This window comes from Malus domestica, chromosome 09, assembly GCF_042453785.1.
Source record: "Malus domestica chromosome 09, GDT2T_hap1".
In the NCBI taxonomy this organism is placed as follows: Eukaryota; Viridiplantae; Streptophyta; class Magnoliopsida; order Rosales; family Rosaceae; genus Malus; species Malus domestica.
This window is the reverse complement of record NC_091669.1, coordinates 11345575-11361047: the sequence shown is the minus strand read 5'-3', so window position 1 is coordinate 11361047 and position 15473 is coordinate 11345575. Positions and strand designations below refer to the sequence as shown.

The window sequence follows — 15473 nt, the reverse complement described above, 5'->3', positions numbered from 1 at the left end:
CATTAAAATAATAATAATAATAATAGAAAAAGAAAAAAAGAGATTGACCAATTTATCAAGAAATAAACCAAAATGTTAAATTGCGAGGCGTGCGGAAAAGATTTGCAAATGACACATTCCAAGTAGGAATTTACACATTACTCTCACACACCCTTATAGTTTGTAATGCTCATGCGGGCATTCCTAATTCCCCTTATCTAATATGTCGTTGTCCATTCTTGGTCTCAATCCTTGAATCTTGAATCCCTCGTCTAAACACAGCCTAAATGAAACCATGGATTCAGGTTTCAAAAGTTCAAACGATGCCCAAAATGGATAACGTAATTGAGGTAGAAATTATGGATTGATGTTCTCTGTTTTCTAAGGTGTCAAATATTCAATTTCTGAACAAATGAGAAGGAAATTTAGAATATGTTTGGTATTCTACTTGAATTCAACTTACTCAAAAACAATTTCCAAGTTTTAGGCTTTAAAAACTTGTTTGGTAAGACTATTTTAAAAAACTGAACACAAAACTAACTAAAAAATATAGTCTATTATCTAAAGTCGCAAAAAGTAAATTTTTAGAGTTTTTAAATTTAATTCACTCCTTTATTTTATCTCTCTCCTCCCCTCTCACACAAAATCTATCTCTCTTTTCTTCTTTCTCTCTTCCCCTTATCTTTTTTTTCACCTTTTTTATCCCTCTTCCAATCCTCTCTCGATTCTTTCTCACACTTTTCCTCATCATCTCACTTCCTTCTCTTTCTTCTAATCATCTCTTACTTTATTTCCTTTTCTCTCATTTTCTCTCTCGATCCCTTTTGTTTGAATCTTTTTGTTCAGTTTAAGTTGTAAGATCTATAATTTTTAAATCGCATACCAACAACTTTTTGAGTCCTAAAAAATAATTGATTTCAAGAAAAAATTCTTAAAAAATGTTTTGAGAAATTACAAATTTTTTAAAATAGGATACAAAACAAGCCCTTAGATTTCAAAACTGCCGAGGGGCAGTGAGAACTTCTACAACTAAGATGTTATGCTGAGCAGCAGAAGATGTTGCATGCCAAATAGTAAATAAGAGGTTTTATGTAGTCAATCCAATACAACAGCCGCAGGTAGCTGGCTCTTTCATTCATCCGGACATTTTTTTTCTCTCTCGTTCCGTTTTCTTTTTCTTTTTCTGCACAACAAAAGAACTCACACAAGTATCTCTTGAAACGAACACGAGAGGCATCATAGGATATAGAGCTGCCCTTCGGCACCATCAGTATATGCATTCAAAGTCTAGTGCAGTTAATTGTAGTGGTAGATACATCATGTATGGTGGAAACCAATCGAGTGATGTGGTAACGCCAGCTCCCTTTAGACGTTCTTGTCTGAAGTACAAATCATAGCAGCAACTGTACCTATTTTGCCACAGACTCGGCAGGCCTTTCAGACAAATCTTGCAATCCACAAACCATATTTGCAGGCACTGCTATGTCAATCATTTTTGGGTATGAGAGTTTCAGATCTGTCAAACAACATAAATTTGTCTTAATTCAAACCTAAAACGGTTGGATATGTCGTAAAACAATGAATCGGCACTTTATACGTTTAGATACGATAAGTTTACTTACTTTCCATGATACTTTTAAATCCCTCCTGCAGAAAAGAACTCAAAAATCAAATTAGTTAGATATATAGGCAAAAAGTGTCGAACATACCCGTATCATCGATGAGAGATAAAAGTGAATTCATGCTGCGGTTATGGTCAAATGCATGCAAAATTCTCTACAGTGGGTACTACTTTATTAGCTAATAATCTCCAGACGACTGCAGAATCTATATCTCGTTGCTTTCCCTTAAACTTCAGCAGAATTCTTTTACAACATCCGAGAAATATTAGTGTTAACAATTCGTAGTAAAATTTAAGTGATTGCTTTTAGGCAGAAGCTCCTTCACATTAATATCTGCCCTTGTCAGTACACATCTAGTTTAAATATTTGTCGAACCAGAATATGCAGACATAAAACATTGACGATTAGATTTATTAGAGTAAAAGGAAGTTATTATCTGCTTGTCAACCAGATAGCAGTGGTTACATCTTTCTGAAGAAAATAAAATTTAGTAAATGCAAGGGGTTTGGCAATTTTGACGAAAAACAATTATATACCTCATCTTTTGTGAGCCGAGGATTATAAAGCATCTCCTCCCCCACAGTACTAACCTGCATGTCAAGCAAACAAGTGGCATAAATAGCTGCGTAGATTCAACTTGGTATGGAAGAAATAGACAGTAAATAGTTCCTTACAGTGAATCCCTTGTAATCATGAGCAGGATAGATAAATGTATCCTTTGGCAATGTGAAAATCTGGATATGTAAGCACAGAAGTGTTAGTGGTTTCTCTGTATATAATGTTATGGATCAAACTCATTTATTTCCCATGGTATTGAAAGTCAAAGTATACTATCTCGTCACGTGCTTGCCTGTGAATGAACTGAGTTGTAGAGTTGATGTGAACTGCCACCCTGCAAGCAGATTAGAGAAATCAAAACAACGAACTAAAACTGCCCTTCACAGTTCCATTTACGAAACAACCCAACTTCAACTACCAAGATGCTGCTAGTTTTTCGTTTTTCCTTTTCATTTTCCTTATAGTTGATAAAGGGCAGCAGAAATTGTCACAGAGAAGTGACATTATAAAGAGTTTGAAAAGTTTAATCTGTACCTGAAAATCGGTTCTCCCACATCCACGTATGAGTAGTGCATCCCCAGTGAAAGCCATCCTCGGTTGGGGTTGATCAGGCCCATCTCCTGTAACATAGGTAAGACAACCTAATGTATGCCCAGGAGTAACTCGAACCTGAAACAAAAATAAACATATAAATATACATGTCCAAAAGACGCACACACCAAACACAAAATTAAACTTTCTAATTCCAAATCAGACAATACCAGACAAATTTGTTTCAGCAGGTTATTTCTACGCGCTGATCTGTTTCGTCATTACACCAAATTTGCACGCAGCAGACCACAACATAAAAACTTAAGATACATATCCACACACACATCACTACTAGGCTACTAGCACATGCACATGCACACACACAGATACACAGCCACACACACACACCCAACACAGAGATTCACACATAAAAATAACTTCAATCGGTATATAGCAGACAAATATTTTTTTACAGTAGGTTATTTCTTTTGGTCATTTTTTACATTTCACCATAGAGGGATGCAGTAGCTCACAACCTATACCAGTACATATAAGCCGAGTACAAAAATGAACTTTTAACATTTGTGAAATGCCACCCTACCATACTGCATTGTTTCTTCTATTTTATCAACTTCAGGCAATTAATTTGATAAAGCTGATCTTGGTTTTCAAGCCGCTACTAGGTTTGGGTTAAACACTCCAATTCATTCAACCAAGTTTTTACCTTCACGTAGCACATTATCATTCAGTCTGTTTAGTCAGTGTTCATCATTCTATTGTGAATTGTTAGTTGTGACAAAAGTTGATCTTACATCAAATTCTAGCGAATAAGAACTGCACAAGATGGCATAGGTACTCTTATGCAATGATCACTGGGAAGCATATACCACATGTATAATTATTTCTGGGGCTCGCCTAACAAGCATTACAATAACTCCCCACTTAAAATAATTCTCGAGCTCTCATTAATCTAAAAAGAGGGGAATATAATGGTAAGCTTGTTTATACATTTACTCCCCCAGAAACCATCAGAACCTTCCGATTGGCATGTTACATTGTGCAAGAAACTTAAAACATAAATGACAATAAACCCAAGTGTTTGGCATACCTCCAAAAACAGATCTCCAAAATATATTTTATCGCCGGCTTCAATCAAAAGGTCCGCTTTTGATTTGCTCGCCTTGGAAATGACAGATTTCACACCAGGAAGCTTAGTCTGCCACAACAAAATACATGCACATCAATCAAAAGCAACAAAAAACGCCAGAGATTGGTAATTCATTTGCCATTGAATTCCACCAAAGAATACAACTTTTACACAAACAGCATCTTTCGAAAGGAATTCTTCATTTCATCATTCATGAATAACACAAATGCAGTAACATTAACAAAATAATTAAAAAGATTCGCGAAAAAAGCTCGAAAGTTGGAACCTTGATGAGGCCAGTGCCAGTGACGTGATCAGCATGAACATGAGTGTTCATGGCGTAGATCAACTTCAACCCCAGTTCTTTGACAAGGGAGATATCCCTATCCACCGTCTTGTCCACCGGGTCAATCAGCTGCAAATTCAACCAAATTAAAGACCCAAAATTTGCATCATCATCATCATCGTAATCACAATTAAGACCAAAATTACTACTTGAATAATTAAGATTTAATACAAAAGGGCTGACCAGAGCGGGTTTGTCGGGGTGAGAGACATCGGCGAGCAAGTAAGTGTAGGTGGAGGACTCCTTCTCGAAGAGCTGGCGGAAGAGGAGCTTGGAAGAAGAACCAGACGACGCCGTATAAGCCATGGTTCGGTAACGGGAAACGAGCTTGGTGCGGATTACAGGAGGAGGAGGGAGGGATTTGGGAGAAAAGGGATTGAACAAAAGAGAAGACGAGGAGGAGGAGGAGGAGCGAGGGAGAGCGACGAATCTGAGGACGCCGATTCGAAGCATTTGTCTTGCTTGAATCGTAGTGGGTGTCAGGGTGTGGTGGACGCAGCGATGAAATCGATTGAGCGATTTGGTGGTTGTGTCTTGTGTGTGTGTTTTTAAGGGGTATTGATTTGATAAGATCAGCGAGAACGGTGATTGGTTTGCGCGCCAATTCGGAAGAGGGGAAGTGGCCAAAGCATTCGACTATAATCATGGAATCACCGAATAATTGCGTCACCTACTTATGTTGGACGCTATTTTATCTGAAGGTTCTAAGGGCTAGTTTGGTATTGCTGTCCTTTGAAAAAAGTTGCTGTGAGAATAAGTGGCTGTGTTATGAGAATAAGCGACTGTGAAATAAATCAGCAGAGTGTTTGGTAAATTTTTTTGTAAAAGTGCTTTTGGAAAAAAAAGCAGTCTGATAGTGGGTCTTTTCATTAAAGGAGCACTGTAGCTCCGTGTGCTTTGAAAAAAAGCCAGTTTTCCAAAGTTGCAAATAGCAGCTTCAGCTTTTTCTTTTGATTTCAGTTTATTCTCACAGCAGCTTCCAAAATAAGCCTTTTTTTTCAGTATACCAAACACCTAAAACCCTCACAGCTTTTTTTTCATAGGTGTTTTTTTTTTAAGCACCTAACTCCCAAACCACCCCTAAAACGCATTACGCCTTAAGGCGCTAGTTGATAATGGAAAACGCTTTTAGAGAAAATATTTTTTTATATTAAAAGCACTTAAAGTGCTTTCTGCAAGAATAATCGATTATGTGCTTCTTCTAGGAAGCATTGTAAGTGCTTTTCCAGAATATACTTGCATTTTTACTAATAATTAGTTTCAAAAACATTTTTAACAAAAGTGTTTTCAATCATTTTAAAAGCACATCCAAACGAGCTCTCAGCGTTTAGGCAGAGCTTAAGGGATTTTTTTAATTTTAATTAAATTTAAAGAGTTATTATTAGCACTAAAAAAATCTTATTTTTTACAAGTATTTTTCTTTTTAAATGTGAAAATTTAGAATGCAAATCTAGAATTTTGAAGTGCATATACCAATTCCTGATTATTTGTATTAAAAGATTGCAACTTTGTGCCTACATTGTCACACCTCACAACCTTCCTTTTTGGGGGCGCCAAAAAGGCGCACATAACCCCAAGCCCAAAAATCTCGCCTACAGAAAAGGTTTATCTCCGGCCCAGTTTCCCACCAAAAACCCCAAAAGCCCGATTGCGGAACCCCCGAGCTTCTGCAACTCAAGCAAAAATGCTGGTGGTGGTGCCGCTGCTGCTTCCGCCTCCTTGAATGAAGAAGAAAGCTAGCAACTTGCTCAGAACCATCAACACCTTCATCCCCAAGCACCACAAAATCATGGACGATTTACCAGAGCGCTACACTTACAACCCAACTCTCCGCTGGAACGCCGACCTCGAAAGGTACTTCTCCAACGCCTACGGACCCCACCATTTCTCCCGCATCTTCGATGCACTAACGTACCCCTCTCTCTCCCTCCCTCCCTCTCTGTCCCTCCCTCTCTTCAATTTCAATGGTGCATTTCATTTTTCTCATGATTTCTGTTGTTTTTGTTTGTTGGGTTTGATCAGCGGCCGTCTTGCTACTCCTGTATACGCGTGAACACGCTGAAGTCGACGCAGGATGCCGCCATTGAGAAGTTGAGGACGGTTCTGAAAGAAAAAGGAGCTGACATTTCCAAGTGTGAAGTGGAAGGGATGGACTATGTTCTGTTTGTGAAGGGTTCGGGCCCGCACGCCATTGATTATGGCTGTGCTGCAGATGGGAAGCCTCCGAAAGAGGTTCTTGTGAGCCGGAAATGTGCCGAGGCAGTTCTTCGAGATGCCCAGGTTAGCATTTTTCAATATTCTTTCGAGAAATTATTTGCTTTGGTTACTCAGTGGTGGATGAAGGAGGTTGTTTTGGGGGGTTTTTTGATACGTAGGTGTATGTTCCTGGTGTACTGGGTTGCACTGCTCATGTCGAGAAAGGGGATATTGTGGCGGTTTCAGTTGCGGTTGAGCAGCCCGATGCTGATGGTGGATGGGTCGTTGGGATCACCCGAGGGACTGTGCTGCAAGGTTCAGAGACAGGTGAGTAGTGTATTTGTTCATGTGTGTGGGATTGAAGACTGGATCACAAAGATTGTGACTTTGCTTAAACGACTGTAGGTGAGTAGTGTATTTGTTCATGTTGCATATAATATAATATTATGTTGAAAATTTAGTGTAGATTTTTACTTTAAAGAGTGGAAGATATTCTCTTTAGTAGCTGACATGGGTCGTTAATAAGGGAACTTTGATTTTCTTTTGTCTGATGTCTATCTTTTTGTTTGTTACCTAATTGATGAGTAGTTGCTTGTTCTTTCATGGTTTTGGTTCTTTTGTAATAGTTATTTAATTTATTTTGCATTCTGTCTTGGTTTCCACACGTTCTTGAGGGGGAAATGTTTCTTCAAAATCTGCCAAGCATTGTTGTTGCTCATGCACTAGGTACCCATCACAGTGATCAATCTCCATATGTTGTTTCCTTTTTTAGGATTGTGTCTCATTCTGTCAAAACCACAATAACTACTTTATCTTTTCAGTTTCTGCAAAGTAGTGATCTGTATCATGGTTTTTCTTTATTTGTATTATTCATATGATCTTATATAGTTGTGATGGATGCTTCCTTCCATAGGAATCAGCTAGCTGTTGCTTACTGCGATCATCTTAGAGTATTTAATGAACTGTTTAATAGGTGATTTTCTTATTACTGTGGTGTTTCTTAGATCCTCAAATCGGTGAATGCATATTAGACATGTGTGCTGCACCAGGAGGGAAAACAACTGCTATTGCACTTCTTATGAAGGATGAAGGAGAAATTGTTGCCGCTGCTAGATCTCACAACAAAGTAAACCTCCTAAATCCTAACCAGAGATGTCTTAAGAAACAGTGTCTCCCTTTGCCTTCTTTTATGATTCCGGTATTATATTTAAGTCGTGTTGTGGATTCTAGTTCCTTATTTAAACTGACTTCCAGCATTTCACATAGGAGGTTAGATTCTAGGTTCCTTATTTAAGTCAAATCGTGGAAAGATAATTTAATTCCACGGATCTGGGATTTTCAATGCCCCTTCTTGGCTTTTTGCCTTAACTTCTGGTTTTACTTACACTCACAATATTTTTGCAGGTGCAGGGTATTCACAAATTAGCTGCTGAAATGGGCCTGAGATGTATAACACCATATAAACCAGACGCTCTAAAATCTGTTTGTATAACAAACGATTCTGATGATTTTTCTAATCACTCTTGTACTAAAGATAATCATGGTTCAAGGTTCTGACTTGCTAACGTCAGAATTGGAGAATCTTGTGTTGAAAAACCCGCACACTAGACCTTGTTCTTTAATGTAACCAACGGCAATAGACTAAACTAGCAAAATATTAGAAAACTTAGAAACACACAAGAATTATACTGGTTCGGCAGAACTTTTGCCTACGTCCAGTTGTGATTTCTCTAGGTAGAGAAATCACCGCTCCTTTGATTAATAATAGAGATTACAGAACTTTTGCAAACCCTAGAACTAATCTCAAAACTCTTGGCTGTCTGGCTGTTTTCTTTCTCTCTTTAAAAAATCAGCCTTGCCGCACCCTATTTATTGACATAGGGTTGGCTTACATGTCCCAAAGCTGATTGAATTCCTATTTCTAAGTGGATTAGGAATTACACTTATCCAAATCCAAATAGACTTCTAGAAATCCAAACCTAAATTGAATAAGGAAACTGAAATTTTTTCCTAAACCCTCTAGGACAAGAATCGGTATACCTCTAGGTCTCCCAAAACAATCCTAAACCAACTAGGACATATTTGACGAGCCAAAATCGTAACATCTTGAATCGGTTACTTATGAAAGGTTGAATGATGAGATGGATTTCAAGAAAAGTGGTAGGTAATCTTCCTCATATGTGTACATGAGAACAATTTTCATGGATCTGCACTGTCTTCTGGTTCTGATAGTTGGGAACAGGTACTTGTTGTAATCAGCATGACAGTTCATAATGCTTTTAATTTGTGAACAAGGTCATAAAGACCTTATGAATTCTAACTTAATGTTGTGTTTTGGAAGCTCAAACTATATTTTTAAAATTGAAATAGATTCCATGTCCCTGGGCTGGTACTTAAGGTTGAGTTATAGTTTTCATTTTGTTGGAATACATAAGTCCTCTGACATCTCATTTTGAGGTTGAGATTGTGAATCCTACATAGCCTCCCCCCACCCCTACCCCGCCCCACTCCTTTCAGGAGTTTTTCTCTCTGAAAACCACCTTTAGGCTTTAGCTTGTGGAATAATGTAAAAAAATTACTTCAGAACTTGTCTTCTACTTGTAGATGTAGTTTTCTTTTCCATACTGATGCTACGGTTGTAGCCAGTTCAATTTTTATTGTGTGAATGGCAAAGGCTTCTTTCCAATATTAGAGTTGAAATTCTAATCAACTAAATGTTTTAGTTAGCAATGAAAAAGCGAATGAGACAACTTACATTAGCAAAGCTGCTATCAGGAAGGAAATGCGAATAAAACGGATGGCCCGGGAAGGAATCAGAGCATGGGTGGTAGAGTTGAGAAGTCAAAAGGCTTTGCTCCCAAGAGCTTTGATCGAGTTCTTCTGGATGCAACCTGTTCTGCCCTTGGTTTAAGACCTCGACTATTTGCTGGAGAGGAACCATAATCCTATAAAAAAAATTACATGTTTTCAGTAATTTTTTCTTTTTCTCTTTGTTTATTGGTTGTTCTTATTACTTTTAATGCCTTCTTGTCTTGTTAATGTCTTATGTGCGGATGTATCTACAAGGTATTTCGGGTCAAGTAAGGTATCTCAAGTGTTTGATAAAGTTAGTTGCTTATTCCAGGAAACAATTGAATCCATGAGAAAGCATGCGATATACCAAAGAAGAATGCTTGATCAGGCTGTTCAGTTAGTTCGCCGGGTGGAGTTCTTGTGTATTCATGCCTCCTCTTATTCATAGTGTTAGTGAGCATTAAATGATAAGAATTCCAGTATGAAAGGTTTCTTGACTTTGATCATAAGTTACATCATTGGTTTATTTATTTATTTTTTTTTTGAGATGAACATTGGTTCATTTTTGGAAGAAGAAAATCTTATCTTTTTCTCGTTTGTGGATTTTACATGATATGAAACAAAATCTCTACAGGGTAGTCACTCAGTTTTCTTGACAATTTGAGTCTTTGATTGCATATGCAGCTTCAGTCAAGTTGGTCATTGACATGAGCGGTAGGTCTCGGGTTCGAGACTTGGGAGCAGCCTCTCCATAAATGAGGGTAAGGCTAGCCGACATTCACCTCTCCCAGACCCTGCGTAAAGCGGGAGCCTTGTGCACTGGGTACGACCTTTTTTTAAGTTTTCAATCTAACCTTCCGTAAATAATTCAGCCAGCAATATGTCAATGGCATATAGTTTGCATTTTAGTGCGCATGGAAGAAACTAATCTATATTCTTGCACCGGTATCGCCCTACCATTGAACTGAACTTTCTATAATATTGTTCTCTTCTCCAGATGCACCATAAATCCTGGAGAGAATGAAGCCGTGGTTCGATATGCTTTGGATACATATAAACTCCTCTCCTTGGCACCACAGGTTTGGTTCGAATAGTTTAATGGAGGTCTTTGCAATTTAGTTTTTTGAATTTTTGAAATTTTCCATAACAATGAGCGAGGAACAACATCTCAACCTCCTAATTTTTCATTTTCTGTTTACTGTGATCGTCAGCACCCAAGAATTGGAGGACCTGATCTTGTTGGTCGTCTTGAATTTCCAGATGGATATACTGAGTAAGTTCCCTTCTAAGCCCTATGTAATTGTTTACACTCATTCCCAAACCCTAAATAACCAGTTGGTCTGCTTGGTCTGCTTGACCTCGCAGGGAGTGGCTGAGACCGCGGGGAGGAAGAACTCTGTTTGTACTATACTTAGGGCCTCCGTATTTAGATCTCGTACAAATACTTGAGGGAACTTAAATGTAATTATGTAATAAAGGAAGATGCAAATATATAATAAATGAGGAGCCCTTATTCTATAAAGGGACTCATCACCTTCATAATTAGAGGAGGCCAATTCTTAGGCCTGAGATTCTCACTCTCTCCCTCACAATCCTCTCAGAAATACAATATCAGTGTGGACGTAACCCAAACCTTGGGGTGAATCACGATACATCTTGTGTTATTTACATTTCTTGCAGATTCATGGTCGGATTTACGTTGTTCCAAGACCTCCGGTTTTGTGCATCAACATTTGGCGCCGTCTATGGGAATCGACACAAAAAGCTATGTCGGTTCTCTCTCAATTTTTCATACCACCACTGTGAATCTACAAAATCTGCAAAAAAATCCAGAGCTTTCCCAGAAATCTAGACACCTGCAGAAACCAATGTCTCTCTCTGTGACAACTGACCTGTGAGGCCACTCCCATTAAACATCTCTGAACTCTGTCTGATTCCCAATATGAAAAGCCACCATATCAATAACACGCAGAGAGAAATAACAGAGATAGCGAGAGACTTCTACAGTTCATAAAGTTTCAATTTTTATTGAAGAAGAGAGAAAGCGTGTTTGAGTCATGGGAAGAGCACACAACTTTACCGAAGCTCCAACATCGGCGCGTCTCGCCCAATACGATGGCTGATTACTCGTCGTTGCTAATCGCATACGACGGTCCAGAGACCGCCAGTCCGAAGCCTTCACGTGTCGCCTCTCTTGATGTGTTCCGCGACCTCTGCGTCTTCCTAATGATGCTAGTTGATTACGGCAGCTCAATTCTTCCGATTATCGCTCACTCCCCATGGAACGGGCTCCATTTGGCTGACTTTGTTATGCCTTTCTTTTTATTCATTGCCGGTGTTTCTCTTGCTCTTGTATACAAGAGAGTGACAAACAGAGTAGAAGCTACATGGAAGGCGGTGTTTAAGGCTGTAAAACTTTTTCTTCTAGGAGTCATGCTTCAAGGTGGTTATTTCCATGGAGTAACATCTTTGACTTATGGAGTTGACATTGAAAGAATACGGTGGTTTGGCATTTTGCAGAGGATAGCTATTGGATATATTGCGGCAGCTTTATGCGAGATCTGGCTTTCACGCCAGACATTGGGGGAGGTGGGATTTTTCAGGATTTATTACTGGCACTGGTGTGTCATCTTTTCATTATCATCAATATATGCTGGGTTACCGTCGGGAACCTCGGGGAGACGGCTTTCGACAGTGAGATCGTGCCATCGTCACTTGTCGAAATCACCCCATTCTTCGTGTTGCCAATGAAGTCGAAACCAACAATCCTAGAGTTGCTTATCTCTCTCTGAGTCCTCTGTTGACGACCACACCACTCCTAACATTGGCCGGTGCGTTAGAAGCTGGACTCGAAGGGCCTCCTCACAAGGAGCAGAAGCTAGACTCGAATAGTAGAGAGCTGCTGGCATGGGCTCTGGTCAAGGTGGATCTCAAAGCTCAAAATCTACAGAAGAACGTCAATCAAGAAAAGCAAGTGCTGTCACTTTAGAGAAAAGGAATACAGAAAGCAAAAGTAAGGAGCATGGAGATCAAGAAAAGCAAAAGATAAGCTCCCTATTAATTCTATCAAGATTCCTTTTGTCTGCCAGGTGGAAAGACAGAAAGAAAAACAAGAAAAGCAAGTGGGTGGTGTCAAGGCTGTCCAGGCAGCTGTTACGTTTTACAGGAGAACATGCAGGAAATGGAAAAGAGAAAGCAAAAGAGAAAGCAAAAGAGAAAGCAAAGCAGAAAGTAAAAGAGAAAGTAAAAGCAAGGAATAAACACCCTATCAGAATGATGTGGTTTACTTTCCTTATTTTTTAATAATGTAATTTATTTTTCGTATCTTTTGGAGATATCTGTATAAACCCTATTAGAGGGTAAAAAAAAAAAAAAAAACCATAAAGCCCAAAATAAATGGGCTGGAATGTTGTGTGGAGGGCGAAGACCCATAAGCCCAAAATAGCACCAACTAGGTGATCAAAAGTACACCCAGTACTCCAAAATTATTCGGCAACCTGCCGTTATTACCACCAACCAGGTGATCAAAAGTACGCCCAGTACTTCAAATTATACATGAGCATTACTCATGTCAATCATACATAAACATTCATAAGCATCACTCATTCAATCATACATAAACATTCATGAGCATCACCCATGTCAACATTCATGAGCATCACTCATGTCAATCAGCTTCAAAAGCTTCATTTACAAAAGCTCTAGCTTCAAAAGCTTCATTTACAGAACTCTAGCTTCAAAAACTTCATTTACAAAAGCTTTAGCTTCAAAAACTTCATTTACAGAGCTTTAGCTTAAAAAAGCTTCATTTACAAAAGCTCTAGCTTTAAAAGCTTCATTTACAACTCCAGCTTCAAAGCTTCACTTGCAAAGCTTCATCTACAAAACTTCAGTGCAAGGTATACAAATACCGCTTCCGAACAACCGCCACTTCGGCCCATACATGGATTTGATTCGAAGTCTCCAGCCAACAAACTCTATTGACCGAAGACTTGGAGGACTACACTATGTACCATATATTGGGCCTCATAAAAAAAAATACTTGGGGGACTTAGCCCATTATTTATGCATTGAGGAGCGAACCCTTATTCTATAAAAAGGACTTCATCACCTTCATTAGAGAGCATCGCCGCCTAAAGAGCAACCGATTCACCGCGAGCATCACTCCTAACCCATCATTTATGTATTGAGGAGCGAGCCCTTATTCTATAAAAATGACTCCCTCACCATCATTAGAGAACATCGTTGCCAGCTGAGCAACCGCCTTGCCGCGAGCATCAACTCTTAGCCCATCACTTATGTATGGAGGAGCGAGCCCTTATTCTATAAAAGGGACTCCCTCACCTTCAATGCCACAAGCCGAGCCAACCAAGGCAACATAAGCCACAAGCAGAGCAGCCTCGCAACATGTGCTACTTCTAGTTGAGCATCGCCTCATATCCAGTATCAGTTCAAGACGACATCTAGTTACTTCAGCCCACACATAGACTGAATTTCAAGTCTCCAGCCAAACGACTCTCTTGACTGAAGACTTGGGGGACTACTGTTTGTACCATACTTAGGGCCTTCGTATTTAGATCTTGTACAAATACTCGGGGGACTTAAATGTAATTATGTAATAAAGAAAGGGGCAAATATGTAATAAGTGAGGAGCCCTTATTCTATAAAAGGACTCCTCACCCTCACAATTAGAGGAGGCCAATTCTTAGGCCTGAGATCCTCACACTCTCTCCCTCACAATCCTCTCAGAAATACAATATCAGTATGGACGTAGCCCAAACCTTGGGGTGAACCACGATACATCTTGTGTTATTTACATTTCTTGTAGATTCACGGTCGGATTTATGTTGTTCCAAGACCTCCAGTTTTGTGCATCAACAAACTCGTTCAGAGGTTTGATCCATCGTCCTCGCTCAATACAATAGGGTTTTTCATAGCCAAGTTCTCTGTTGGATCAAATGAAGCTGACTTACAAAACTCTGCATCTTGACAAGATCAGAACTTCCGCGTTTGCATACCACAAATAGTCTTAACACGAACTCAGAGTCCACCTTGCATACAAATACTGCAAGTAGGCTAACTCAAATTCAGAATTCACCTGATAGATTTGTTTCCAGCCAGAATATTCAAGCGGGGTCGTGATTAACAACTTCTATATTTTCATACACTAGAGAAGAAGACCGATGAATCACAACTATACCTTCTATACGTTTTTGTATTAGAGAAGCAGTTCCTGTTGCACATTGTAATCTTCTGTTAAAAAAACTTGGTTTGTGTGAAAATCTTGCTCATATTTCCTTTTGGTTATCTTTCAAATCCAAGTTGGTGTTAGTTATGTACCGAATTTGCTGATAAAAGTAAGTCCTTTTGTTTTCAAGTGTGGTCGTAGTGCCGTACGGTGCAAGGCACGGCCCTTGGAAACTTAGCTTAAGTATGCACCTCAAGCTATCATGAGAATAATGTTTTGTGCCCACAAATTGTGGTGGTTTTTTTTTCTTTTGTTCAACTATTTTTGGCCTAACTCTTAGGTTAAAAAACCTCCAACCATTTGATTGACCTATTTAACTAATCCACTTAATACTGTTAGGTTTAGTTTATCATTTACAACGCGTATACATTGGCAAATCTAGTTGCAACTACATGCCCCTGTGCTTTAAATGTTCGTTTTTCACCCCATGAAAAAAACTTTGGTACGAGGTTCCACATAAATATTGACGAAAATTTACATTTCAGTATCATTGATGGTTGCCACTTAGTACTAAAGTCTAGTGATATTCTTTTTCACTTGTAAGTGAGAGGTCTTAAGTTCGATACTCGCTAAAGGCGAATTTGAACCACATTATTTCTAGCCCATTATGAGGCTTAGCTCACTTCCCCTTACCCCTTTAGAGTAGATAATATCGTTTATTAAAAAAAATATATATCATTGATAGTTCATGAAAATGATGAAAATGTGCACGAAATCTTGGAAATTTATCGTGAAACTTTAGAAAATAACCCGGGAATGCATATATAATACAAGTAAACATCATAAAATACCACATATATCAAAAGTCGGGGATGCAATAGGCATGTAATGACAAATAATAAACAAAATTTTAACGAGGATGAAAAACCACAGTTTTCAGAACTGAAAATAAAAAACTAAAGTAATAAATTGAAAACCACTTTATTGAATATTTAAAGTTTGACTTTGAAAGACTGCCCATAAAGCATAACTTGATTGCTAATTTCTTCACGAGAATGCACTCATTGAATTTGAGTAAATAAGACATGCTCCTTCACCACATCAAATGTATTC

At 38.7% G+C, this 15473-nt stretch overlaps 2 protein-coding genes across 13 annotated transcripts; one reads left to right on the top strand and one right to left on the bottom strand.

Annotated features, from left to right (window-relative positions):
* Window positions 1-1043: 1043 nt before the first annotated feature.
* Window positions 1044-4848, bottom strand: LOC103443171 (persulfide dioxygenase ETHE1 homolog, mitochondrial-like). The gene is made up of 9 exons (XM_008381968.4): window positions 4367-4848; window positions 4124-4252; window positions 3799-3906; window positions 2694-2828; window positions 2452-2493; window positions 2276-2335; window positions 2138-2191; window positions 1602-1626; window positions 1044-1495 (listed from the first exon to the last, which is right to left on the bottom strand). Exons 1-9 carry the CDS (start codon window positions 4634-4636, stop codon window positions 1389-1391), a joined length of 930 nt encoding a protein of 309 aa, XP_008380190.3. The 5' UTR covers window positions 4637-4848; the 3' UTR covers window positions 1044-1388.
* An 868-nt stretch (window positions 4849-5716) lies between these two features.
* LOC103443295 (rRNA (cytosine-C(5))-methyltransferase NOP2C) lies at window positions 5717-10717 on the top strand. 12 transcript variants are annotated; one of them, XM_070805238.1, is made up of 10 exons: window positions 5730-6037; window positions 6206-6463; window positions 6559-6706; window positions 7043-7105; window positions 7384-7577; window positions 7784-9621; window positions 9857-9933; window positions 10170-10251; window positions 10384-10445; window positions 10538-10717. In XM_070805238.1, the coding sequence occupies exons 2-6, from the start codon at window positions 6332-6334 to the stop codon at window positions 7934-7936; spliced, it is 690 nt and encodes a 229-aa protein (XP_070661339.1). In that variant the 5' UTR covers window positions 5730-6037; window positions 6206-6331; the 3' UTR covers window positions 7937-9621; window positions 9857-9933; window positions 10170-10251; window positions 10384-10445; window positions 10538-10717. The 12 variants fall into 12 exon arrangements, with proteins under 12 accessions (XP_070661345.1, XP_070661343.1, XP_028963998.2 ...); XM_070805236.1 differs by having other exon boundaries at window positions 7784-9660; window positions 9857-9995; XM_070805244.1 differs by lacking the exon at window positions 7043-7105 and having other exon boundaries at window positions 5717-6037; window positions 7384-7505; window positions 7784-9660.
* The last annotated feature ends 4756 nt before the right edge of the window (window positions 10718-15473 follow it).

Bases quoted from the DNA above. Each gene is read 5' to 3' on its own strand.
- LOC103443171 (XM_008381968.4), bottom strand. From the start codon at position 4,636: ATGCTTCGAATCGGCGTCCTCAGATTCGTCGCTCTCCCTCGCTCCTCC. The intron at 4,253-4,366 runs GTCAGCCCTTTT...TTGAATTTGCAG, and splicing joins ACCCCGACAAACCCGCTCTG to CTGATTGACCCGGTGGACAA. The intron at 2,829-3,798 runs GTATGCCAAACA...TTTTTGTTTCAG, and splicing joins TTGGAGATCTGTTTTTGGAG to GTTCGAGTTACTCCTGGGCA.
- LOC103443295 (XM_070805238.1), top strand. From the start codon at position 6,332: ATGGACTATGTTCTGTTTGTGAAGGGTTCGGGCCCGCACGCCATTGAT. The intron at 6,464-6,558 runs GTTAGCATTTTT...TTTGATACGTAG, and splicing joins CAGTTCTTCGAGATGCCCAG to GTGTATGTTCCTGGTGTACT. The intron at 7,106-7,383 runs GTACCCATCACA...GGTGTTTCTTAG, and splicing joins TGTTGTTGCTCATGCACTAG to ATCCTCAAATCGGTGAATGC.